The sequence below is a fragment of the Acanthaster planci genome, linkage group LG05, assembly GCF_054643075.1.
Source record: "Acanthaster planci isolate LZ-2023a linkage group LG05, COTS_SCS, whole genome shotgun sequence".
In the NCBI taxonomy this organism is placed as follows: domain Eukaryota; kingdom Metazoa; phylum Echinodermata; class Asteroidea; order Valvatida; family Acanthasteridae; genus Acanthaster; species Acanthaster planci.
The window spans coordinates 9,169,376-9,195,680 of NC_141781.1; the positions used below are offsets into that span (position 1 = coordinate 9,169,376).

Here is a 26,305-nt window from a genome sequence, read left to right on the forward strand (position 1 = left end):
TTCCACGGTGTATCGCGTTACCACGGGAGACGGATTTAAAGTGGAAATACGTGCAGTTACTATGCCCAAGAACAACGTCTTCAGCTGATACGCTGTGCACACACGAAATATGGGTTGTCTGGCGAGACGTAATTTAAGTACAGGGAGATATCAACGTGTCCCAGAGAAAAGCAAGACAATACCCAACCTGTATAACTTCCAACCCACAGCAACATACAACTGTAATACCTAGACACGAGCGGAGTCAACGTTTCATTTTCAGGGCCAATTTTTGGGAGGGGAGCACAATTTCAATTTCTAAAGGAGACCTTCAAAGCCTTTCTGACGGGTGGGGCTTAGATTTTTCTGAGCTTTAACTAAGAATCCGCCAGGTGATCCCCATGGGAGACGAATTAAATGAGAATTGTACAAATCAGGCAAAAGTCCATGAAAATTTGAAAATACTGATACAGAACTAAAAAGGTACGGGCGAATTTCCAAGTCAAGTCAACCAACGTCTCCATTCGTCTGCTTTTCTTTGCCTCGCGGCAATTTGGTATTTCAAAAAGAAGTGATTTCCTCTGAGAACACTACGTATTACGCACGACATAAATTGCTAACAGTCAAATGCAGGCGTAAAAAGGTCACGGTACTGACTATCAGAGGTTACATAATTTCGGTCGTCTAGCAATAGAAATGTTGTATAGAAAATGAAACTAACATCAAAGTGTAAATATTAGAAAAATTTCTAAACAAGTGAAAGTATAGTTTTTAGTCAATCATGTCATACACTCTTTTGGTAAAAATAAATTCACTCTGGTTATGCCTAAGTGATTGAGTGCATTGAATGACAGAGACAAACCAAACTTTCTGATGAAATGATATCTTTACAATCTTTATTTACTGACTGAATTTCTTCTCCACTGCAAGTAATATTGGATTGAATTAAAATTGTCTTATCAATTCTGCCCATTACGATCTGACTGCTATAACGCTTTGCTTGTAATTGTGGCACTAACCATTAGCTCTGTAAGCATGCGCGCAGAGGCAAAGAATGCGTGAGGCTCAGTGATTGGCTCCCTATATTTACACTATTTGCATATGGCATCGGCCACGATTGCTCAAGACAGCAGAGAATCACTTGGAAGAAACACTTGGAATATATGCATCAACATCCTTTCTCGGAGATTTCTACCTTCAACGGAATATTTTCCCTTATCCAAGACAAAGGAAAGACATGTGAATGATTCACTTCTTAGCATTGTTTCTTCATTGTTTTAGACAATGATTCAGTGGGAAAAACGGGCGTTGGTCGCTGCTTTTACATTGGTGGTTATTCTACTCGAAGTAGAAGTAACAACTGCAAACGACTGCTTCAGTATGCGTAAGTTTAATAATCCTTATTTTGTCCTTTAATTTTGAGTAGGATCGTTTTTATCTATAAAATGAGAATTTCTTGAAGTTGTATATTACCTCCATTGGTAAAAGTTGGGTTTTTTTGTTTTTCAAACTTTCATTGTTTCTTCTGTTGTTTTAGTCGCATCAGAAGATAAAATTGACTAGTTTATCTGTTTCCCTCTCTTTTGAGTGCTGGGGAAATGGCCTTCGGACATTTTGCATAAATTTGTCATCAAGACGGTCAACGATCATCATTTGAGATGATCGTGTGTTACACTACAAGATCTCCTGATGATGTTAATTCCAGTTCATGGAATGAGAATTCAGAAACTGTTACGTTTAGTTCGCACACTACAGTCTTAGTCTTACCTTAGTTTGTATAAGCATGTATGATGAATGTGGGTGTTATGCCAGGACTTTTTTAGTTCCGCTTAATTCAGGTTTCATTAAGTTTAAAACTGTGCAAATCGTGGATTACAACAACATGATTGTATTTTTGTGGTCTGAATATAGCCTGAATTCTCCTAGGTAGGAACTATACACATGACCATTCATCACCAGTTCGATTAGAATGACATATTTTCCATTGGCGCAACACAGGGTTAACGGAACGTTGCGATCATGTCGCCGGAAAGCCTGCTTAGGAACCCTCGAAGTAATGTTTCCTGTCATGAAGGTGGTACAGTATATATTTTGCAGCCTACAGTGAATTCTATTTTAAAAGGAACAATTAAGGACAATTACCTCGGATACGATTCCCCGTATTCCACAGCCACCGTGACCGATCTGAACCTGACGTTCCACACCCGCCGGGACATTAGCGGGTCTGGCCTCGACGGCAGCGAGGACAAATGGACAGTCGACGCCGTTGGCTCGTGGAAGAGACCGCCAGGTAAGACAATATCTCATCTATTACAGGTGGCATCGGATACTGCTTCTTTCATGCCGTACTTATCAAGGCTAAACGGTCGCCTTTCTTTCATTTCATACTTTCTTTCTAAAGCGAGACGGTCTCACGAATAAAACAGGGAAACCGATATTTGCCCTCCTGAATTTGCTAATTTTTTATATCACGCACAACGTTCTTTTGACACAACAAGCTCTCTTATGGATACGACTTGTGCAGTACAAAATTTAAATTAACAAAATTTGAAGGAGGACGAACTCAAATATGGCGCTTGTGGCGATATTCAGAAACGTTTTTGAGCTTTTTTTTATAGAGACGACTTGCCGATGATGAAACAGACTGTGGTTATTAGAGTTTACATTATGCCCAGAATGTGGAATTAGATAAGGCCATGCATACCACGGGTCATTTTTTTAAGGTACTCAGGAAAAAATTAAAGGTTGAAGTGAGAAGCGGAGAAGACATATTTTTAAGACTTCGGTTTGGGCAACAATTCATATCAATTGTCGAGTTGAATTCAAAGGGTTTAAAAAATCTCCCCCTTGTTTCGTGCAAACCTGAATAACTGGACTTATTGTTCATTAATTAATGACACACATCTTCAGTGTTATTTCCACTCAGTCCAGGCTGATTCTTTCCTCTGTTTTGTATTGTGGTTTAGGATGCGATCATTTGGGGAATGTCTGTGTGCCATAGGGAGCTTATTATGTCTGCCTACAATCTGAGTAATAACGGAAACCACACATAAGACCTCACAGGTCTTATACAAGAGCAGTAACAACACAACCCGTGTTGTGGCTCAGGCTCAAGTTTCCTTGGATGAGATATGCCTCACCCCACCCATGCCCAAACTTCCTTCAAAATACAGCTTGAGTCCGTGGATAGAGTTAAGGTTTGGGGTGTGGCTATGTATGTCGCCAACGGTGGGGGGGGGGCGGGGTGGGGGGGGAAGAGTGAGAGATTGGTGAGAAGCTGCCACCCTCCCGCATCGACAAAAACCATTAAGCATCCAAAGTATCCATTGTTTTTGTGATGTATCCCCTAGTTGGTCTTGTGCACCCCATCACCCCATGCCTAAAGCTGGTAGCGGGGCTGGATGTGCAGGCTCAGTGTTAGACTTACTTGACAAAGTGTGTCCGTCTCTTCATTCAGAGGATACAAGAAAATTAATAACAGACTGAACGGTTGAAATAGCTTTAATAAAGTCAGTGGTAAAACAGGAGAAAAGAATTTTTTTAAGGCGAGAATTTTTAGTTGGTGTTCGGATCCGCCGACTTTCCAGATTCAAAACTGAAAAAAATTAAAATGTTGTATCTTAAATTAAGAAGTCTCGGATTAGCCGACCAACAATTTACCTTTTTTTTTTTTTTTTTTTTTTTTTGCTCCGCTGTCCAACCGACGGCGAAGTCCCCGGTCCTTGGCAGCTAAACTAGTGGTTAGGGAAACCACTTCTTTCCACTTTTTTTTTTAATTTTTTGGTATTTCTTCCGCCGACTTGAAGACTCTTATTTGTTTTTCTTGAGTTTATAAAAATACTTTGGGGTTTTTCCCCTCCTCCTGTAAAATTTGTCTTGAAAAAAATCCGAGCACCAACTTATAAAAAAGATATTCGCCTAAGGATACAATGGATCTCAGAATAGGACTTGCCATAAGGTTTCTGGTGATGGAGAGTCATTTTCAGAGGTTTGAAATATCTTAATGCGTTTCCCCCAAGATTTTGTGCCTCTAGAGTCATCATTAAAGCAATTATTTGGCTAACCCAGAGTCGTCGATTTAGTCAATGTGTTCTCAGCGGGGTAATCATTTGATCGCTCATTGTTGTAGGCCTAGAGTCCTTATTACGGCCAACGTGTTGGTAACCTTCTGCAGTCAAGGGGTTGCCAGTCTAAAACCACTTCATTCGTTTCCCCAATTTTTTCTCGGCAATTGAGTCACACGTGATATAATCCTGTACGAATAACAACAGGGCAGAAAATAGCAGGCATAACAACGCAGCTTTACACCCATAGACCTACTGTATGCTGACTGATGTCAACATAATCGGGTTGCCAAGACCAAAACCTTGTCGGACCTCATACTAACTTGCCCGGAGTCATCGACCAATCATACTGTCATAAGCATACTTTAAGGTGCAGAAATTAACGTACCTATTTCAGTATGATCACAATGGGTCTGGTGTTACACAGGAGCGCAGAGACAATATGCATGCTTATTTTGGGTTTTGTTTTCGTCTATTAATTTAAGAAATCGAATGTGAAAAAGGGGAAAGCATGAAAATCTGACTACGTCCTTTCATATATTTTATTAAACCTCCCTTTGGTTTTCTTTTTCACTCTGCAAAAGTTCAATAACCTGGATTTATTGTAAACATTTATCTTCGCTTCAACTGATGAGAGTGTACTGATGTGAGGTTAGAGTAGCTTCACATCTAAGCTGTTTGTCAGCGCATTTAGTGTTGTTTGGCTGATCTGATGATGGGTTCCGATTTTCGTGCTTTTTGGGAATAATCAACAAATCCATTTTGATATAACCTTAATGTTGACCTCTGAAAGTAAACTGCTTCTGGAATCCTTGGGTAGAGAAAATAATGTGCAAAATTAGTATTGAAAAGATTATTTTCATAGAAATTCTAGCATTTGTGATAATTTTCTTTTGTTTACTTCTTTAAAAATCACCTCAGTAAATGCCTTGGTAAATATTTTAAGAGCATATTCAAAGAAAATGAAAAAATACCTCTTCTCAAGAGCAATATGTTGTCAGAAATTGACCACTCATTTCCGTAAATCTCAACTACATCACAATCAGGTGAGTCGGTCTATTTCCACACACATTTAATCTAACAAAATTATTTTGTGGTAGTCTTTAGAAACTGGAATAAAAAAAAGAAAATTTGTACACAAGTCACAAGTGCATTTCAGATCATTGTAAAGTTCATATGTGCGCCTGCCCCTAGTCTTTACGTGTTACATTTTATATTTTTCTCCCTCTATAAAAAAAATCAGACAAAAGCTTCGTAAAATTTGACAGGAAATCGTCCACGTGGTCATAATTTTGAATATTGAAAACAAAGAGGTCAAGATCGTCTAGGGTGTCACCGGGAGGCGCAATTTCTCAAAATTTCGCACTGTTATCTTAGGGTGCGTATTAGAGTTGTGTAACCTTAACAGCACTTACTGCCCCGCTGAACAACATTCACAGCGCTGCCAAACAACTCTCATCGCGCAGTGAAACGGCTTTCATCCCGCAGTGTAATGTGGCCTCAATTGCAAGGGAGCACCATATGAAGCAGATTGTCGTTCTTTTTTCCCCTTTTGACAGGAGTTTTCACCAGATATGGAGTGAGGCTATCAATAGCACCAATGAATTTGTCCAACGCGCACGTGTGTGAAATAGATTCAGCGTCCTACACCTTGACAGTAAGTCGGACATTTAACTTTGGCTCGACTCTTTGCACCCCTAGCAGGGCCTGGGCTCCCTCATATCGTGTAGTTTGTGAAGAAGGTTAAATCGCCAGTACATACGTATTAATGGTACTGGGTGCGTATTCAGCCTCAAGTAAATGATTAATAAGGCTGCTAGCGTTGGTGGTAGCGGCAGGGAATCGTTAAACCCGTATACCTTTTGTGCTCGTTGATATGTTTGCCATGTTGAAACAGCCACCGCTTTAGACAATAATTTTAGGAGCCCGGGAACCAACTCTGAGGCTGTATTTCTACTGGAAGTGTTAACGGGCATTCTTCCACCCCTGGGGCTGCCTCTTTGAATGACTCTACCTGTAGGCGAGAAAGATCATCAGCTAATGCATTTTTGCGACGTGGGACGTGAACAGCTCGAACTTAAATGTTTAATAGCATGTACTTTATTACTAATTTTACGTGCGAGAGCCACGACCTGCACTTCTTTGGCTGCGTTCGAGTTATTTATGCTAACCAAAGCTTCATTATCATTATGCATCATTATTCTTTGGTTAGCCTACAGATGACCCCTGACCTGTATACTGCAGCTACAATTGGGTAGCACTCCTTAATTAGAATGTTTCCATCGGCCCTTGATGTTGGCCACAGACCGCGCCGTACCCTAGGGAACCTGCAGCATCAGTGTGTAAATGTCTCACTAACGTCTTATCAGACAACCACTGATCAGACAGGAAAAGTGCTTTCCATTGAACGGCAACCAGGCCTGTAAATCTGACTTAGCCTGTGCTGCTGACCTAATTTAATGCCACGGGCACCTAATTCCTATCGTCAAATTTATCAACCTCCTCAAAAATGCCCTGCCTGGGACCACAACTCTGAATGCGATTTCCAGAAAACCAATGATTGAGTGTAGTTCGTGTAAAGTGACTTTAGTCTTGTTCAGTGCGTCGCTGGTTATATTCGTGGCTTTTATTAATTTTTGGGCTGGTATTACCGTGCTGACATAGCCATGCACCGTATCTAACTCGATCCCGGCAAATGTAAGACATGTTGTTGGCCTTCAGTTTTCTCAGGTTCCATAGGAATTCCCAGGTTGTGACGAAGCATTTGAAAATCCTTTAAATTCTGCGAACCTTGTTTAAAATCGTTTGGAAATGGGCAAAAAATCGTCGGGAATATGTATTATGCCTGCGGGTTTCTGTTCCCTCGTTGCTACCCACTCAATCGCTGTACTAAATTCTTCAAATATAGCACAACTGGAGCGGCAACCCATGGGAATAGTTTTATCGTAATAAAACTGGCCTTGCGGCGATAAACCTATTAAATTGTGATCGTCCGGATGATTTGGGTTGATCTTGAAAGCAAGCTTAATATGCGGTTTAAAAAGCACACATCCCTTACCAACTTTTTTTAAAACACGAACATCATCGTCTGTGGACGAATCTCATTGTTGCTGAGCTGTCTGGTATACCGTCATTCATTGAGTTGTACTTAGGGCAAGACAGGTGATGTACAACTCGAAAGGACCCAGGTTGTTTTCAGGAACCAAGCCAACAGGGCTCACAAAAAGTTGCTAAGTGGTCTTTCGGGAAAAGGCCCTGCAAGTCTTTCTTTCGATATCTCTATATTCAACTTTTCAGATAGTATCGCCGGATTGTCAAAGGCCGATTTTAAAAATTCCCAATTTTCGGAATGTCACTTCGTACACATTGAAATTGCCCCCTTCATTTGCTATTTGCCTGATTAGTTCGCTATACTAAAGCAACTTGCCATTCTCCCAACTTGTGGGTGTAAACTGAAGAAAAATAGCTAAGGCTGAGATCCGTTCGTTGATGTTTTGGGCAGCTTTTTGTTGGATGGTACTAAACACAACGACCTAACAACGGAAACATTCTAAACCGCGATGTTGCTCTGTACAGCTTGAGCAGCAAGCCAAAATAAACATACCCAGTCCCTCAAATTATTTTCTCTTTAATGTCTTTTTTGACGGCAAAGTTTAGTGGAGCAGAAATGTGACCCGGACCATCAATGCCCAAAGACTTAAATCTGTCAGGTAAACCCTGACCTCCTCTCTAACTCCTATAGAAACGCAAGGACCCTGCCCCATTGTCCGACACCCAGTGTCTCCCATGGACCCGACCCAAGCCCTGGTCCAGCAATTGTCGGAACTGCTGCAATGCACACATCCACCATCAACATTATCTCAGAATAAATTATGCCCAACTGGTAAAGTTTATATTCAGCACCTCCAGAAAGCTCACCATCTCTGCGACTAACAGCTGCAAGGCTGAGGTTAGCCACATCAATAGCACACCAAAATCAACATCTGAGAGCTGTATGGGCCATATCAACCAACATAAGGCCAACTCAATGCAATATAGCAATATACAACAACACACAAAGCTGTAATGTCCGAGGTAAGATTATAAAGTCGGGAACATATCAGATCAGCATGAACACACCATTTCTTTCACCAAGCAATGAAATGGAACCTTCGATATAGCCTTTTTGTTAGGCAAATGCCATCCCCGTCGATAGCACACCACAACAGCAGGTATATGCTACATATGGGCCATCATGATCCTAACTTGGGCAAGCACGAATAAGTAACCCAGAGAGCATAATTATTTGCCTTAAGAAAATAAAATTATGGTAAGCTTCGCCTGACCATATCCTATGCAGGCAGGCAGGCAGGCAGGCAGTTAAGTTCTGCATGGATGGGTTAACTATAGTTGTGTAACGAAAACTTGGACAAACGGAAAATAAAGAAGGTGACGAGTGTGCCAGTTGATTACGCAGACAGTGCCTTACCGGCAACCTGGAACCGAGTTAGAAACTATTAGGGCTCCCCAGTAACAGCTGTGGGAATTCCTAGGAATTTCTTTTTCTTTTAAAATAGTTATGGTGTGGTTATGACATGGGAAAAATCAATCATTTCTAGCCTTTTGTAGTGTTACATATAGTCCTTGTACCCAGCCGTACCAGGAAAAGGTTGCCAAACGGCTACCTGTAACTGATATAATTTAAACTGCTTGCGCTTTGTGGTTCAGGCCAAACAAAGCAGCTCCACGTATAGACTTGTAGAATTTGTATTGCCCTCTGGAAGACACGTGAATCCCATCAGGGCATATGACCGAACCAAAATCCTTTATATTCTGATGTGTCATTCCCCTTTGCTTCCAGAATTTCAGCCCAACATGTTTACCACCGTTATCTCTCAAAAATGAGTTTGCTAAATCCACTCTGGCTTTGAATTCTTCCACACCCGTTTGACTGTATCTTCGTTTATTCCTGGGCAATATTTGGCACACTAGTACCCATTCAGATCCTACTGTGTCCCTGATTTTAACAGCTCCGTCAAGGAATTTAAGTGCAAAAGAAGTAGGATCTTCTTCAAATTGCCATAAATCATTTTGTATCGCACTGTAAAATGACTAAATGTGGGGCAAGCTTCGCAATCTTATTCGTATTAAAAATGATGTTATCTAAACACCAACAGCCTCTACAAATGAAATGTCAGACCCTTCAATTCCTAAATTCGGGAGACAGTTAGGCTGTACGTCGTCACGAAGCCGTCAAATCAACGAGTGACCAACAATGGCAAAATAATTTCATTGATTTGGATACAAAAAAGTCCTGCAATTTTGTAGATTTTGCTGGACTAAGTTTTCGTTTTGCTGTATCACTGTTGTTAATATGCATAGCGATAAGCAAGCAGAAATATTTTCAGTAATTAAATTCTGGTTTCACAATTTGAACAGAAAACCTATGGATTGAACTATGTCTTTCCTGGATGACATCACAGCAACAGCGCCCTCAGTTGTCCAGGAAAGCATGGATAACTTCAAGTATTTAAACGTGCACTTTTCAATGCATGAATTTCATACATTTAAGAAGAGTACAAAATTGCAGAAAAAATTGTGTCTAATAAAAATTCATTGCAGCTACACTTGAAAACGAGTGACCCGTTATTTCAAGTTTCAAGACGTGTAAGAGAATATCCACATGTGGCTTGAATACCTCCAGATGGAACGAGGGGTCTCATTATCAAAATGGTTGCTTTGTGCTGTCGATTAATTGTAGTTAACTTAATCTGTTTTCTTTAAGCTTGTGCAGTGCTTATTACTTTTTGGGAATATTATCTTAAAGATAAGCCTGCCATCAGCTAAATTAGAATCCACACGGCACGGCAGCTGCGCAAGCCCCTGAATGTGATCGCAGGCGACTAGGTAAAGCCACGGGTTAAGGAATACCCGAGCCCCGGCAGCCAGTCCCGGTCGATATTGGGCCGGTAAAAACTGACGAGAGGTCCCGTGTGATTGGAAGAGATTGACGTTCCCCGTGTCAGGGGAACACGAGGATGACGGGCGGGAACGTCTAAGCCTCTTAACCCGCAGCCCCGTCATCGCCACTTGTGATAACCGTCCCTTGACGGCGGCAGCTGGAGTACTGTGCACAAGATGCCGACATCTAAATAGCATACGTCGACCTGGGAGGCTTCAGCATACCTCAGCCTGAATGTCCTTTGGAGGAAATCAGTGTTTATGGATGGTTGAAATATGTGTTAAGTTAGTACGATAAGCGTCTTCGATAAGGTAGTCCCAGTAATGCGTTTTGAATGGTTTCATTTTAGGCTGAGTGTTTTACATCAGTGACACGCTTCACTGACTTTTTTATTTGTACATAAACCTGGATATTAAGTTTGTTAGTTGAAAACCAAGTGTCAGGTGTAAATTCTTAAAATATATCATTTTTTTTAAGTTTCGTTCTTCTATTTACAAAAGCATCCTACGAAACTACCACCTATCCTCAATTTATGATGTTTTGTATATATTTTACTTCATACTCAAAGATTTGGTAAGTGGTAACAAAATTTCAGTATCTGAAAGCCACAGATTTTAGTTCTTCGTTTACTCGCGTCAAATTACGTCCTCGACAAAACTCTAAGAAAGTATGTCATTTGTATCACAAGCTTATACTAAATAAGCCGTAAGTCACTGAAATAAAGTCTGACGTTTTGGCTTGAACTTTTATCGCAGAGAACCCGACCGCTGCCAAACAGCATTTAAGACTGTGCTCGTGTCTGGCCAAGTGTTGAAGGGTTCTGATGGTGACCATGGCTGTATGCCCAGCTGGTCTCCCCCCATAGAGTGATGTGACATGTATGGGGAGCTCTCAGGACCCCTGCGTTCGATTGTAGTCGAGAGCAGCAGCATCTTACCACTTAGATGGTACAAGATTCCGATTCCAAGGATGTTTATTCTTACGTCCATCGCCCTCCATACACAATTGGAAACCTGCGTGGATTGTCAAAACTCTCTATGAGTTCTGAGAGGCTTGAAGCCTGAAATTGAGCATCACAGACTGCTTTGTATGGTTGTCGTTGTCCAAACCTCTTGTCTTGGATTTTTTTCTGTGCAGTTCTAAGGGGATTCGATACCTTTTTAGTCAATTTTCGTTCATGCCATAGTCGAATGGGACCTGTGCTTCGACTCAATTATGTGAAAACGCACCATCATTGCTTTCTGGAATACTGTGTGGAGATAAAAAAGATTTGCTTAATTTCAAATCGAAGTTCCCTAGCAACTCTCAGCTTTATTTTATTTGCCATTCCTCTCGAATCTGAATACGTAACGAGGTTCAGTTATTGATTATGTGTTTAAAAAACACACAGTACCTCTCGTGACGCCAAGACGAAAGTGACCTCCGCTACCCTCTCTCCAAGAAAAATAATCTGACGGCGTTATTATCGATTGCATGTCCGTGTAGCAATTACCTACATGCTCTCTAGGTCTATTTCGAAGGATATTGAAAAAAGCGAACGTGATACCGTCGGCGCAAGTTGTTTTAAGTTTGTACTTGGAAGGTGGGCAGAGCACTGTGCATGTCCGCACGAACTGCTCCAAGATTCCCTGCCCTCGCTAGCCAGTGTGATACGGGCCTATCACGCTCCAGCCGGAAGTGTGCTGCAAACGCACAGAGTTCCGTTATTAACCAAGTTGGTATTTGATGGCTAAACAGCGTGCTCGCTCCCTGAAGGGTTGACCTGTTGTGCGTCGGCGGCGCATGGGATTGGTTTTCTGTTTGTGTAGTGTTCCATTGTTTGTCCGACGGTTAGAGAGAAAAATCTAATTCTCCCGATATTGTCATTTCAAAAGACCGACAGACTTCATTTACCTCTGGAATGAATGTGATTCATTCCAGACTGTAAATGCAGCCCTCAGGCGTCTGTCAATTTAACGGGCAAAAAATATCTGACCTTTTCCTGCTTCATTATCCTAGTGCAAGTGGATTTACGTCTTGGGTGAACATCACTGCAGGGTTTGCATCGAATTTATTTTGCCTGTTCGTTTTCAGCATATTTATGTTTGTTCATAAAGCTTTCGTCCGGCACAGTCTTTTCTTATAAATGAACGAAAAACTGCGATAAATTGTATCCCATTAATTTGTGAGCATCAGACGTGGGGTTACTTTTTGTTTGTCTTCTAACATGACGCTTACGTCTTCAACCCACAGGAAAATGAATCAATCACATTTTCAGATGTCAACTTCGGATTTCCATATGAAATGATGGTAAGTTATCAGCACTACAAATCTGAACCTGAAGCATTGATGAATTCTAGAGAGAAAAGGGGTGGAAAGACCGAACGGCTTGAAAAATTTTGTAATGATCCACATGGTTATGATAAGGGCCATAAAGTGTATAATTCACCGTTGCCGATGCATGAGGCAGCGCCCAGCGCACTGCTTGTAATTTACAGCTGCACGACGTCCAAACTCGAAGCGAACGTGCTTTGCGCCTAGAACCAGGCCACAGCTGTAACCATGGGAAGTGCATGACCTTGTAATGCATCAATTTACATGGTCAAAGCCGATACATAATTAACTGTAACACAGGAGTTCAAAATAGACTTTGACCTTGGCTGAAACTGGCTAATAAAGGTTGTGTCCAAAATGTACATGCATAATTTGTGACATAGGCTTTATACATTCAACTTGTACCTTTCAAAAGTTTTATTTTTCAACTGGACAACCCTCCTTCGAGCCCCCCCCCAAAAAAACAAAGTAGGAACAGCGACAAAAAGGTCCGAACAATATACAATTTTGGCCGCCGTGAAATCTTGGCCCCTCTACCCTTGTCGGTCTCCCAACATACCCATCTAGTCCCTTCTATTTGATGAATGATATCCGTTTTTACACGTGACAACTTTGTTCAGATTTGAGCCCCGAGCGGTACCAATTTTCTTCGCTGGTTTACGAACAACTGTGAAATACGAGCATTTAAAGTACCACTCTCCACCAACATGACTCTTTTCCACCGGTGAGGGGTGCTTCTGTTCAAGACAGATTGTCCAAGAAGCATGCCCAGTACAGCAGAGTCCGTATTATACACTACGTACAGGTTGAACGCTGTTTTGCAGTGGCGTATCTATAGCGCTGGCGGGAGGGTAGAGACATGTTGCCATTTAGGTATCGAACACCAGTGTTTCACAAACGATACCACCACCTTTCTTTGAGTTTGTGAGGATTTCTTTACGAATGAAAGAAATTGATAATCCTTTTCATAAAAACTCCACTTGCCACCCCCTGATGACCCAAGACGTGGATGGGCCTCTGATGGTTTGTGGTAAAGTTCGGGCATTTAAGTGACAGCACATTTCTAATTTTGCTCTTTCACTTTTCCCCCATCAGGTTAGAACTGTTGATGATGACAAGGATATCATGCAGCCATCTGTCCAGGGTAGCTCTATTGGACCGATTCAATCCCCAGGTTGGTGTTGGCCCTTGATACAGCCCTACCAGCGTTATCTTCCTGCGATCAAATTTACACTCCGACCATAATGCGCACGCGTACATTGTTTAAACGGAGTGGGTCTTTGACTCGAATCGATCTACCTTGGAAAAATCCTTGAGAGGCACGTTGTCAGACACAATACAGAAAGAAATGGGACAAAAAGGAAGGGAAAGTTTAACACCAATTATTGAAAACATTTAAAAGCAACAGAAATCGCAATATAAGGTCGCCAAAACAATACTTACAGAAAGGTGAAGTTACAACTTCCAGTATACACCCTCCTCTGTCGAGTGGTGCTTATAAAAAGCGGCATAGATTTACCGCTGAGTCGTGCAGTGTGTTGTTTCTGTCACGTGACATCGGATTAATGGATGCATCTTGCGATGATTGACTATACCTTTTTACTGGGAAATAGCCAGTTTCGGGCACTATTATGTCACATCCAGAAACCGTATTTTCACCCTAATTTTTATCCCTTTGGATGAGCTTCATATTTGAGCAATTCGCTGATGTTTCAAGCTTTTGGTTGTAGTTTTTCTTAATTTAGCAACGCGTGACTGAGGGCTATTAAGACAAATGTGGGAGAATTCTATTGAATTTGAACTTGAACTATAATTAACAGAAGAGTGGGGACTTCACCGCTGCCTCTAAAATCAACCGATGTGGTCAATGAAAGTGTGTAACAATTTCCTTGTTCTCTTTCAGCAGTTCGGGACATTTGTGAGACCTTTCCGCTTGATGTTTAACCTGCTAGGCCGACCACATTTGCAATTTTTATTCAAATTTAGATTTCCTTCCGTGAGTTTAACAATACATCGCCATAAACCGCATGCTTCATCTTTCAACTTACTACAACATCATATAAACTGTACATGCTGTCGTCAAGACTCGACAAAATCAACGGCGCGCTTCATCTTCTTTTTAATCAGGAAGACTCTTTAATTGTCACGCTTTCCATCCACAAACACACCCCATTCTCATCAATTCTTCTTTTCTGTTCCTTTCCTCGTCTATGATCATATTTGGATAGATTGCTACGAGGAGACACAAAGCGAGGCGTTCTGCCGCGGGAAAGGTAAGGTGGGAATGGAACGGGATGCAAAGGGCATTGGGTGAGCTAGTCTGCACCGAAAAGGCAGTGGCTCTGGAAATCAATTGCTTCATAATTTAACCTGGAAAAGACATTTTCTCCGCTACTTGTAGCAAAGAAACAATACTTGAAAGTGGAAAATATTCATTGATCTGAAACCCAATGAAAACGAAAATGCGGCTTTGAAAGGAATGCATCATCAGAAACAATTATGTGCTGCACAAAGAAGGAAAAAAAGACTTATAATCAGAGAAAAAATGATATATCCGTATGTGTATGTTGAGCCTAATCGTAGTGTTAGACACTTGACGAATACCCAGCTTGTGTTTTCTCTCAAGAATTTTTATACTTACCATAAACATTTGGTTCACTGATACTACCATATTATGAACACTGAAAAGTTGTCAAAGTAATTGATTTTCACATATTATCGAGCCGTTCAATGAAGCATTTGTAACCGTGTAAGTACAAATTGCAACTTTACCCCCTCCCATTGAAGGAAGATGGAGTGAAAAGTTTGGGAAGGGTGAACAGTGCCGTAACACTTACATTATAAGACTTTCATATTTTTTGGTGCTTTTCAAGACCAGCTGAGCTAACAATCGGTTTTTGCCCAGAGTGGACTTCACAGTGTTCCACTTGGGCAGTAATCTTTGTCTCGATACCCGCCTCTCAAGATCACTTTTTCCTGGTCTAGGCTTGGATAACATGATGACACAATTAAATGTAATGAGTTTATATTATGAATATTAAATTCATGTTCAAACTGCGTGTTGTGTTACAATATTGAATATGCAGAGTTCGTGCTTCAAGTTGCATAGGAATTAGCGCTACACGTTAATTTTGTATACACGTGCAGTTTTCAGCGCCGCTCATCTGGATCTGCTCTTGACCTGAATGTACCCCAGCCATATAATTCAACCTGTGGACGTATTAACTCACTCTTCTCTGTCATTCAGCTGTCCAGACTACCGGGAAACCTGTGGATTTGCGTATAGACGGCATCACGCGGCAAGAGGACGGGCAAATCGAGGTTCGTTCATCGTGGATTAGACCCATACAGTCGAACGGTGAAATTCGGATGTACGGTGTGAACTACAAGCAGTCTAACGAGCACGTCAGCGATCAGACCGGCAGAAAAAATCAAGTTCGTGCAACGCAGGTATGGTGTCTAATCACGACAACGCGCATGTCCTTCAACCGCCAGTTCGCATTGTTTTAATTAAATTATTCTTGACTACTGGTGGAACTTCTAACGGGGAGATACAAATTTTAAAAACCAGAATTCAGTTTTGCTCATTACCGCAGACATATACTCTGGTGTTACCGGAGAGCTTTGACCAATAACAAGAGGTGTACAGGGGTGGAACTTCAACCCATGACCCGTTGAAGTCGACTTACCAGAGGTTCTTAATGAGTTCATGACACTTAATTTACAACCTGGGGGGGGGGAGATCGACAGGCATACCAATCCCTTTTATTCATTTCGTTTGATTGATATCCAGAAATTATCAGAAATTGCTCTTTGTAACTTCAAAGAACCTGTTTCTCGTTTTAACTACACCACCTATTGAGCTTTAATGATTAGTGCCATACTGCCCCTTGCAATTCAGACAATGCAATTCAATGCGATGTTACGATAAATAACTAAGTGGAAGACGTGTGGTCGTTATTATTATCGTTTTAATACTATACTGAAGTATAAATTAAGGATTACACTCTGGTTTATGACAAGTAGATTAAAAACTTGTGATAGATGGTTGTCATATATAAATTCAATGGCTATTTCCATCGGGCACCACAACTTCATTCATATTATTTGTAGGTTGGAATAACCCAGTGGGAAAAGCCTTCTGGAAAAAGAGGGAAAACAGTTAGCCTTGCAAATAATAATAAGAAGTTGCTATGGTGGAAAGAAGTGTTTGCCTGTCGGATCGTAGATGGCACATTCTTGCCACACCCTGGTTTATATCTCGGAGACGCATAGCTCAGTGCAGCTTCGTGACGCCGAGTGATATTCCACATTTAAGAACTTCATTTCGTTCTAAATCTCTACCCCTCTCAAATAAACAAAATTACATTTATCACAATCGTTGGATGTCTGATGTCTGATGTTCAAATTTACACATATTTCCTGCTGCAGAATATCCAGTTGCGTCCTTGATTGGATAACATTAGGTTCAAACGTTTCTTCAGGTCAACAGGACTTCAATTCAGACTTTGATCTTTTGATACAGGAAACTGGTCCGTGGAACACATCTCGGCGATACGAGCACAACATGACTCTCCCTGATCCGCCAGATCACCAATATGAGTTGCAGGTTAGGTTTCCAAAATGTCACGGTGTCTAAAAAGCACACGAATAAGGAGACTCTTTTTAAAAAGCTCAAACTTTGACATGATATTTCCTCCATGGTAGACGTAGTATTATTAAGATGATTGTTTGCAAACTGATCTAGCACTGCAGGCTGCTTTACGAATGAGTCACCGTTGTAACATTAGTCACGTTTTGCTTTTTGCTTAACTGGTACAGTGCAAAAAAAACCGATGCCGCATTCGTTAAAGCTATTCACACAACTCGTCTGATTTACCAAACGCTGCTAAAATGACCAGGAATACTGGGGACACAAGGTCGGCCTCGTTTGCCGACAGACTGACTCGCAACTCCCGAAAGAATTACAGAATGGTTAGACTGTTGACTGTCCTTGTCCCTGTTGTCGCCCAAAGCACCGCTTTAAGGTTGTGTTAATCACTAGTGTTAATGAAGCGAGACCTCAACGCGTTTGGCATTCCTGTCTAATATTTGAAAGAGAGGCATTCCTGTCTGATATTTGAAAGAGAAAGCGAATGACAATCCCAATTACGGCAATCCCCTTTCATGTGTTTGTGAATAAACTGCACTGACTTTTCGAGTCAATATGAGGGAAGGTACACATTGGGCATCCAGTTCAAGCTTTTGAAGGGATGCGGGCATATCACTAATCATATATCCTACGTCAATTTTATTGTCGACTCCGACATGTATGACCATGATCACTGCCGCAGTTTCGGCACTGTAGATATCAGCAGTGATATACGGACTCACTTTGAAAGTAAAAGTCAGAGAGCATTTAAGTCGTAAGTAATTTGTTGGTATGTCGAACATAGATATCAGAAGGGAATAGTGGCACTTAAAGGAACGAAAAAGAGCAGATAATTGAAATGAACATTGCGCTGTTAAATCAACAGTTTTCACAACTAAAAATTGAATTAAAATGGTCAGTTTTTTTTAAAACACCTTAAGCTTTGAATGGTGCCCCCCCCCTTTCCACTTCAAATTTTCCTCGACTGGCGTTTTTCCCCAAAGCCCATGGGGACAAACTGTTAGTGTATCATTTCTCAACAGGTTACACCTTATGTGACGATCAACGATGAGGGTAAGAGCGGCTCTTCGGCTCAGATACGGTTTAACACGGCAGGAGCGCAAGATCCTCGAAACAGACCTGCAGGTACTGGACAGTTTTACCACAAATAAAATGACCGTGTGTCGTTTAAAATTTTGACTCCAGAAATAATGAACTCCTCTTCTTCTTTTGCGCACTGTTGTGACAAGTCCAAATTACATGGCTGCGACTATAAATGACACTTCCCACGTAGAAGCCAATGACAGGCTTAATGCATTTTCATTGTCACGTGTTCTATTTCAATCCAAGTAATTCGAGCACAACCCAAGTCTTACATGCCCAATAGTTGCCCCTGTTCTCTGACCTACGTCATGCGATCGATGGGTGGACTTTTCGTACAGAGTTCGGCTATCAAATTAGACCAGATTTAAACAGTGCAGACGAACAAAAAGTATCACTAGAATAAGTGTGCAGTTTAACTTACAGTAGATAAAGAAACACAGTGAACTATTTAACCCCTTTGCTTAATGGGTAGTTTCGTCAATTGTGCCTCTGCTCAAGTAGAAATAACATTGAACGAAAATTTGTAAAAAAAGAACTGATTTTCACTCAAACTTCATTGATTTAATGGTTTGCCCGTGTAACTATTAAATGGACACTAACGGGGACCGTTAACCAGACAGCGGGTTTCCCCACTGGAAATTTTGGTGAACTTAGGCATCCTATAGGCATACTTCCATTAATCCAGTTTGACATTACACTTGGGCGAATTATTATGACATCATGGAAAAATTCCTGTGTTGTTTTTTTCACGTAGCTAGGGAGTCCGTGGCGCCTCAGGGGGCTGTTGCACCTCAACCGAGGCCAACCCCCCCTGCCAGACCCATGCCGCCCAACAACGAAGTCGTGAGTGAGGGCTTCGGCACCACACCTTCAAGCGGCAGTCGCGGCACTTTCGGCACTTCGACCGTGCTCAGAAGTGAAGAATCACCCACCCAAGGCACGCCCGCCGGGGGCTCGATGCTGGTGACCGCCTCAGTGGCGGTAGGCGCCGCCCTGGCCTTTCTACTGTTCATGGTGTGCGTGGCCTGCGTCTGTTTCAGGCGCAAGAAGAAGGAGGATGAGTTGAAGAAGGCGGTGTTCATCCGCACACGGGAGGAAGAGATCAGTATGTATCACCCCAAGGGAAGTCTGGAGAAGAATGGTGAGCACTTTGAGTTGGCTAGCCTTGTCAACAAAGACGATCCCATCGCAGGGGTATATTGTACAAACCATTTAATTGTCAACGGTGGATCTATGGGGTAAGAGGGAGTCATCCCCGAGGAAAAAGGAGCAAACGAGTTTTGGGGGGTTTTTTCGTTTCTTTTTTTGAAAATTAATCATAGGAAGGCGATAGTGAGTTTCATTTCCCTTCCTCCCAAAGCGTGTAAAAAGCTCTAAAATGTAACCCCATCTCTCAGAAAGGACATAAGAGGTTATACAAAAATGCCCCACGAAAATATGGTTGTAGATCTGCCCTTAAATATGGTGTGTCACTGCTATGGCGGAAATTCAAGGCGGCGACGAAGCACTTGTGATCTTCAAAAGAAAAGTAAATTAGCTAAAACACTCAGCCGTTTGACCTTGGTAGAATATTTCAAAATTGCGTTCATATGATTAAGGGAAACAAATTTCAATTTGATAGATTGATTGAAATCGAGTTTATCACGGGCCACTTCAATCCTATAAATCCTTAGCAAGTTGGCTTTCAGACAAATACTGGTGGAGGAAAGCCCATAGGTTCCGTCAAGTATATATTTTCCAAATGTGAACTTTTTGAAAGAAATTGTTTTTCAAAGTTCGTTTGTTCGAGACATATATCCTCCAGTTCGTTCTTAAGAGATCTTTATTTAGGAACGTTATTTCTGGCTTTAGAAACAGATCGTTTTCACGAGATATATATTTTTGATCAAATTTGTTTTATGAGAAAGAAAAATATATTCTTCATAAAACTAACTCTGAAATGTGGTTTCATTTTTAAGGAAAACTTGAGAGCGTTGATCCGTGCTTATCATATTGATCAAAAGAGGACCTTTCCATTTGTACGGTTAATATTATCAGAGACCGACTGCAAGGAGTGTCTGCCTGAGTTCGAAGTCAAGGAGCTAGACCGGACACTGTTGAAGTTGGAGAAAGAGCTGGGCAGCGGCCAGTTCGGCGTGGTCTACAAAGGCTATGCGTTCGGCGTCTACAACAAGGAAGAATACTCGCCCGTTGCCGTCAAGAGTCTCAAGTGTGCGTCCCTACACTGCACAGACTGCGGTCTTAGACTATGCAGTGTTGAAAAAAAACAACACTGTGTTGTTTTGAATGGACCTTGTGTTACCCTTGGAAACAGTTCCCTCCACACCCAAAAATTCAGGTCGGGAAGTTTAGGCTAACCCAAGCACCACAAAAACTGCACAGTTAATGCAACAATCTTTTTCTGGTCAAACTTTTTTCCTGAGCCACAATTCTTCAAATCAGTAACCTGTCCCACAAGACAAAAATCAGTATATCCAAATGACAATTAGACATCCTAAATAAATGTAATGAATATTTGATAGTGCTGGTTTCTCACAGGCAATGCGAGTTTGTGCATGAAGGAGGACTTCTTGGATGAAATTAAGCTGATTATTGAGATTGGAGCGCATCCTAACATCCTCTCGGTGTTGGGCTGTTGCACGGTAGATGAGCCATACTACCTTATCACCGAGTTCATGAAATATGGAGACCTACTGCACTTCTTATGGAAGTGCAGGGAGGTGGGTACACCGTGAAAAATTATTTTATCAGTTATTTGGTCATCACTATTCAAGGGCCTATTAAACAAGTGACATTGCACAAATACAATGCAGGCCCCAAAAGAAATCAACGCAAATGTAACAACGCGCCCTCTGCGGTTCAGGGAGCTTTTATCTCGAGCTGTGTTGTGCTGGTGTTGCACATGACATAGTGCTTATTGGTTCTGTGAATTTGCACCAGTGATCACGGTAGAGGATTTGGTACAGGACATTTAATTGGTATAATAATTGCGTTTTCCATTTCATTTTTTTTCTTTTAACAGGAAAACCGGCCCGATAACGATTTGATTTACGTGCTGTCACAGACGAACAAGATACAGATTGCCCGACAAATTGCGCGAGGCATGGTAAACATTCATGTCCAATCCATTTGATTTGGAGGAAAGATTGGTTGGAGTATCAACAGCCTATACGATCTCCAGATAAACTTGTAGGGCCAATTTCGTAGAGCTGCTTAAGGCCAAAATTTGCTTAAGCTCGAAAAAACCTTGCTTGATAAATCAGGTCAACAGCCAAAGCTCCTCGTGATGTATATTGTTTTGGAATCGTATTTAGCCGTCGTTTGGTTAGCATGACAATCAGATAGAGTTTGACCTGGTAACCTTTGTTTTAAACAAGGTTTTTTCGCACTTAAGCAGAGTTTGTTCTTAAGCAGCACTTTGAAATCTGCCCGTGGCCAAGACTGTCTGTCTCAGGTCACTGTGGAAGGTTTATATTACAGAAAGCGATCTATACAAGGGGGAAAATTCCCGTTTTCCTTAAAAATCATTTATCAGATCTCAGCCCCTCATAATAACCATCCAATAAGAATTAATTACGTGTGAAGTAGTTCTTAGATACTCAAACTATACGGTTAGGCAAATACAGTACATGTGATTGCCATGATTAACGTCACAGGTGTGAAATAGTTACTACGTTTGAAATAATTAGGTACGAAGATGAAAATGTGTAGCGCTTATGGGGAACAGAAAGCCCATTGGTCGAAATGACATCAAGTGAGGGTAGAGTCGTGGGCAAGTTCCAGAAATTACAACCATTTGTCGAATACTGGTTGATTTTCCCTGGTAACCTGCGTACAAAATTATATCCCTGGTACCAGGCAAAATCGAACAGCGGTTGATAAATGGTCGTCCGTCTGCTGAGCTTACCCTAGTGTTCAGGAGGAGTCGGTGGGTGTGAATTTTTGTTGCGTTCAAAGCAGGTTGCGAGTTATATAACTTGAAGTGGAGTGTTCTCTCCCTCAAGGAATACCTGTCCAACACCCGTTACTATCACGGCGACCTTGCAGCTCGCAATATCCTGGTAGGCGAAGACCTTGTGATCAAAATCTCCGACTTCGGCCTGGCAGACGATATTTACCAGAACGGCTACAAACGCTTGGCGCCTCAGCGCAAGCGCCCGGTCAAGTGGGTCAGCCTCGAGACAAATCTGGAGGGGAAATGCACCATACAAAGCGACGTGTACGTATGGAAAGTTGTGTTTTTGTCTAGCGACAGTAAGAGTTTACTATGTTGTTCAGGGACTTCAATCTTCTCAACGGTTCTACCAACAGAATTTAATGATGTATGATACACTTGAGGAAAAGTTTTTCAACTTATACTTTTAATGCTGGCAAACTCCACTTCAGCAGAGATGAAGGTAGGCCGACATTGACGCCTGAATTATAACCCAATTAAAATACCTAATTCATCCTTCTACAAATTGGCCTGCACTATGGCACGTTCTTGGGTTGTCTCTAGCCCCGTGATAGTTGTGGCTCCGTCGCCCCCAAATGAAGGTGGCCGTCAAAAGTGGCCTCGGTCGTTCATAGAGTTTGTCGTTTGTCTCAGGTGGTCCTTTGGTATCGTCCTGTACGAGATCTACACCCTAGGCAGCATGCCGTACCCCGGACTGGACGGACGAGAGGTTATCCGTCGTCTGCAGACTGGTTACCGCATGGAAATGCCCAACTGCTGTCCTCAAGACATGTGAGTGCATATGCCAGATATTCATTATCAAAGGAACCAGGAAATGAATTTTTCTTAGAATCACGTTTTGTGTATCTCTGTACTGTTCTTCCACATATGAAGACTGTTGGACATCTTTTTTGAGTTATGTGAGCTGAACGATACACTTTTTCAAACATTAAAAACTGACCAAATATTTCTGGAAAAGAGGTAGCAGTGGTTAAAAAAATCTAGAGAAATTTTCTGTTCACCTATCAGTGCAACATTGAGGTTCAGTGCCTTGGATGACATAATAGTTCTGCTCATGAATATGCAACTATGCATTAGCAAAAAAAAAAATTAAAATATGGGTTAGAATTGCAAAACAAACAATCAAAATAAGGTTAAATGAAACCCAAAGATGCAATTTCAAGGGTTTTAGTAAAATTTATAAAATATTTCTATTTCCTGGTTCTTTTAATCGGAAACGTTCACCACAAGTGCTGTTACTTCGCCCATAGCCTAGGCTAAGCGATTCTGGGCTTTCACAACAGTGCGCTGCCAAGAGTTTGCTGTGGGTTGACGCGTCCGGACGTGTCGACCGGCGGCTGTGGCAATGCATGTGGGTCGACACATTTCGTGTATTGTGATTAGCCAGGGTGTTGCAAACTCTTGGTGGCGCACTATTATGAAACGCCGGTATTCATTTATACAACTTGTACACGTGCACAAAGCCTGTTACATCCACGTGCTTAAGTTCCCTAAATTTGGCAGATTTAATTCAAAGAGACCGGCACATAGAATGCACATAATGAAAAATATGTTCATTAAATTGTGCTCGCTTATATATGTTCCTTTGTTACCTTGTGTTTGTTGATTACTGATTCTCACGTTCCTTTCTTAAGCTATGACATCATGAGACAGTGCTGGCGGGAGAAACCGTCTGACCGGCCTACCTTTACCAATCTCTTCAACACCTTCGACAAGATGCTGGTGGCCCAGTGCGACTACATGCCTCTGGAGGGCGCCGTGTACGATCACTGCCTGCCAACTGGTGGCAGCAGTGGAACCAAGGCACGGGGCGAGAAAGAGGAGGCAAGTGGCGCCCCGGCTGCAACCGGGCAAAGGTTCACGCCGACCGTCGAGGAGATGGCGAAGAGCGACGCCGAGCAGAGCGACACAGCGAGGCTCTTTCAAAAAGATGAATATGAATGAGACATTTCAATCACTGCACAGCAAAACAAAAGTCAGCAGTATTATTATGCTATTTATTGAAACTATAAGGTTTAATTAAATAATTCATTAAAGGAGCATGCAGTTACTCTTCCTCATGGATGTTCATGAACGATATTACTCATGACAAGCTGGTAGCCACAAAATTTGTACAGTCGCAAGTCAAATATTACATGTTTTTCTCTAAATGTTTTTGCCCTAATGAGATTTAGTTGCAAGTTTTCCTGTCTTTTGGTCAATTTGTAGTATAATGTATTTGGAGCCAGTAAACAACTTTGTAGCATGTTCATTGTGTAATGTTATCACAATGTTTCCAAAAGAATACATAGATATATCGAAGTTAATCCATATTGCGTTTTCGAAGATTTATAGCAAAGTCTTTCGAGCGCATTCCTAATGGGATGTCTGAGAAATCAGTGAAGACAACCAACCAATAAACGTCATGACAAATTGTATTTACAGTTAAGGGGCAATCCAACCACTCAACTTTCGATTATACGGTTGATATTCAGGCCATTGTTTGAAAAATATTTGTCTTAGATCATCCAGTTTTAAGCGTTTTGTTGCAACAACATAAAGTGAATGATCCCTTATAGCTGTAGAAGTATTAAGTTTTGGAAAGTATTAAAGCAACTATAGTATTATCTTATAGTATTATCAAGATGGCTTATTAAGTTATATTGCAGGAAAACTTTCATAAAAGCAGTGTAAAAGTAATGACGTACAGGCTTCATTAATTAAGACTGGTGTTTAGAGAACTTAACAGAAATTACAAAGTGTAAACAGAACCAAAGCATGCGAAGTGCGTACAATAATGTTGGTCAAACGCCAGAGGGCGTGATGTAGGTTAATAACCAGGATTCCTCCACTGTTGTCAAAGATGTAACCAGATTGCTACTGTGCCTGTGGTCCCAGGTTTATTGTTACTAGACAGATACGTTGTCATGCAGCTTAGCTTCGTGTAAGCATTATTTCACTCAGATATTAAAATCCGTAACAAGTCAGAGAATAAAGACTGGAATTGGTGATAGCATTGTTGATGTTCTTATATGATTGTAAACGTTTCATATCAAACATGATTTTCAACGTAAGCCAAAGTGTCGCCACATTTCGACAAACTCGTGATTAAAGTTTAATCAGTGTATGCGTTTTAATTGAAGTTAATTCTGCCCGTTTGAATTTATTAATAGCTACAAACATGAGGTAGATACCCGGAGAGCGAAATGCTGACCAGGTAAATCGTCACTCTCTAGAAAATTGTGAAAGCTACGGGACTGCACGCATGATGATACATGGAGCCTGTATTTCATAATGGATTGATGTAAAATTATTGTCACGAATTAGAGGCTGGTTTAGATATATATTTGTAATATTATAATGTAACTGAAACTTAATTAAACCTTAAGGGAACCAGGAAATAGAAATATTTTTATAAATTTTACTAAAAACCCTTGAAATTGCATCTTTGGGTTTCAATTAATCTCATTTTAAGTTTTCGTTTTGCAATTGTTACCCATTTTTTTATGCTTTTTTGGTTTTTATGCTAATGCTATTTGCATATTCATGAGCAAAACTATGATGTCATCCAAGGCACTGAATCTCAATGTTGCACTGATTTGTGCACAGATTTTTAACCACTGCTATGACAGATTTTATTTTCTTTGGCAATTTATTGCTGTGTAAGTATATGGCAATAATCCAGCAAAAATCCTTCTCACAGAAATGTTCCCAGATAGCAAATTTGGGGTTCACAATTTGAACATTGAAAACATGCATCCTGAACCATGTTTTCCTGGATTTACATCAAAGCAAAAGCGCCCTCACTTGTCCAGAAATGCTTGATCAATTTTTAATGTTTGAAAAAAAAGTGCACCGTTCAGTTCATGTAACTCAAAAAAGATGTCAATCTTCATACTTTGCATGGAAGAAGAGTACAGATATACACAAAAAGTGATTCTAAGAAAAATTCATTTCCTGGTTCCTTTCAATGTATGTAAATGATACAAATAGTCATCAGCACTTGGATTTGCGAAGTTCCACGTTTTGTGTAGCTAATTAAAGGCATGGTGTTACTGGGAGCTCTACACCACTCGTTTTCTCCCTGCTGGGGGAGTTGCATAAGCTGATTATGAAGCAACACTGAAAGCCGTCGAATTCATAAAGGAAGCGTGGTTAGTAACTGTAAAGAAAGGGTTGGGCCCAGGTGCAAGGTTGGGGTCACCGTGTTTAGTTAAATGAGTGGGGAACACGTTGGAGACTGAGCAAGAGCGATGGTTTTGACAACGCGGAAATGGTCGTGGTTCTTGGGTTTTTACTTCTAGGCTCAGAACAATATCTTATAGAACAATCATACAAGG

General features: G+C 41.2%; 1 protein-coding gene across 1 annotated transcript; it reads left to right on the top strand.

Annotated features, from left to right (window-relative positions):
• Positions 1–1,089: 1,089 nt before the first annotated feature.
• LOC110987129 (uncharacterized) lies at positions 1,090–26,032 on the top strand. Its single transcript, XM_022249588.2, has 16 exons — positions 1,090–1,363; positions 2,150–2,269; positions 5,603–5,700; positions 12,217–12,273; positions 13,393–13,471; positions 14,526–14,570; positions 15,545–15,747; positions 16,823–16,906; positions 17,971–18,073; positions 18,786–19,172; positions 20,069–20,242; positions 20,570–20,751; positions 21,054–21,137; positions 22,036–22,250; positions 22,620–22,757; positions 23,621–26,032. The coding sequence occupies exons 1-16, from the start codon at positions 1,264–1,266 to the stop codon at positions 23,928–23,930; spliced, it is 2,379 nt and encodes a 792-aa protein (XP_022105280.2). The 5' UTR covers positions 1,090–1,263; the 3' UTR covers positions 23,931–26,032.
• The last annotated feature ends 273 nt before the right edge of the window (positions 26,033–26,305 follow it).

Bases quoted from the DNA above. Each gene is read 5' to 3' on its own strand.
- LOC110987129 (XM_022249588.2), top strand. From the start codon at position 1,264: ATGATTCAGTGGGAAAAACGGGCGTTGGTCGCTGCTTTTACATTGGTG. The intron at 5,701-12,216 runs GTAAGTCGGACA...TTCAACCCACAG, and splicing joins CAGCGTCCTACACCTTGACA to GAAAATGAATCAATCACATT. The intron at 22,758-23,620 runs GTGAGTGCATAT...TCCTTTCTTAAG, and splicing joins AACTGCTGTCCTCAAGACAT to CTATGACATCATGAGACAGT.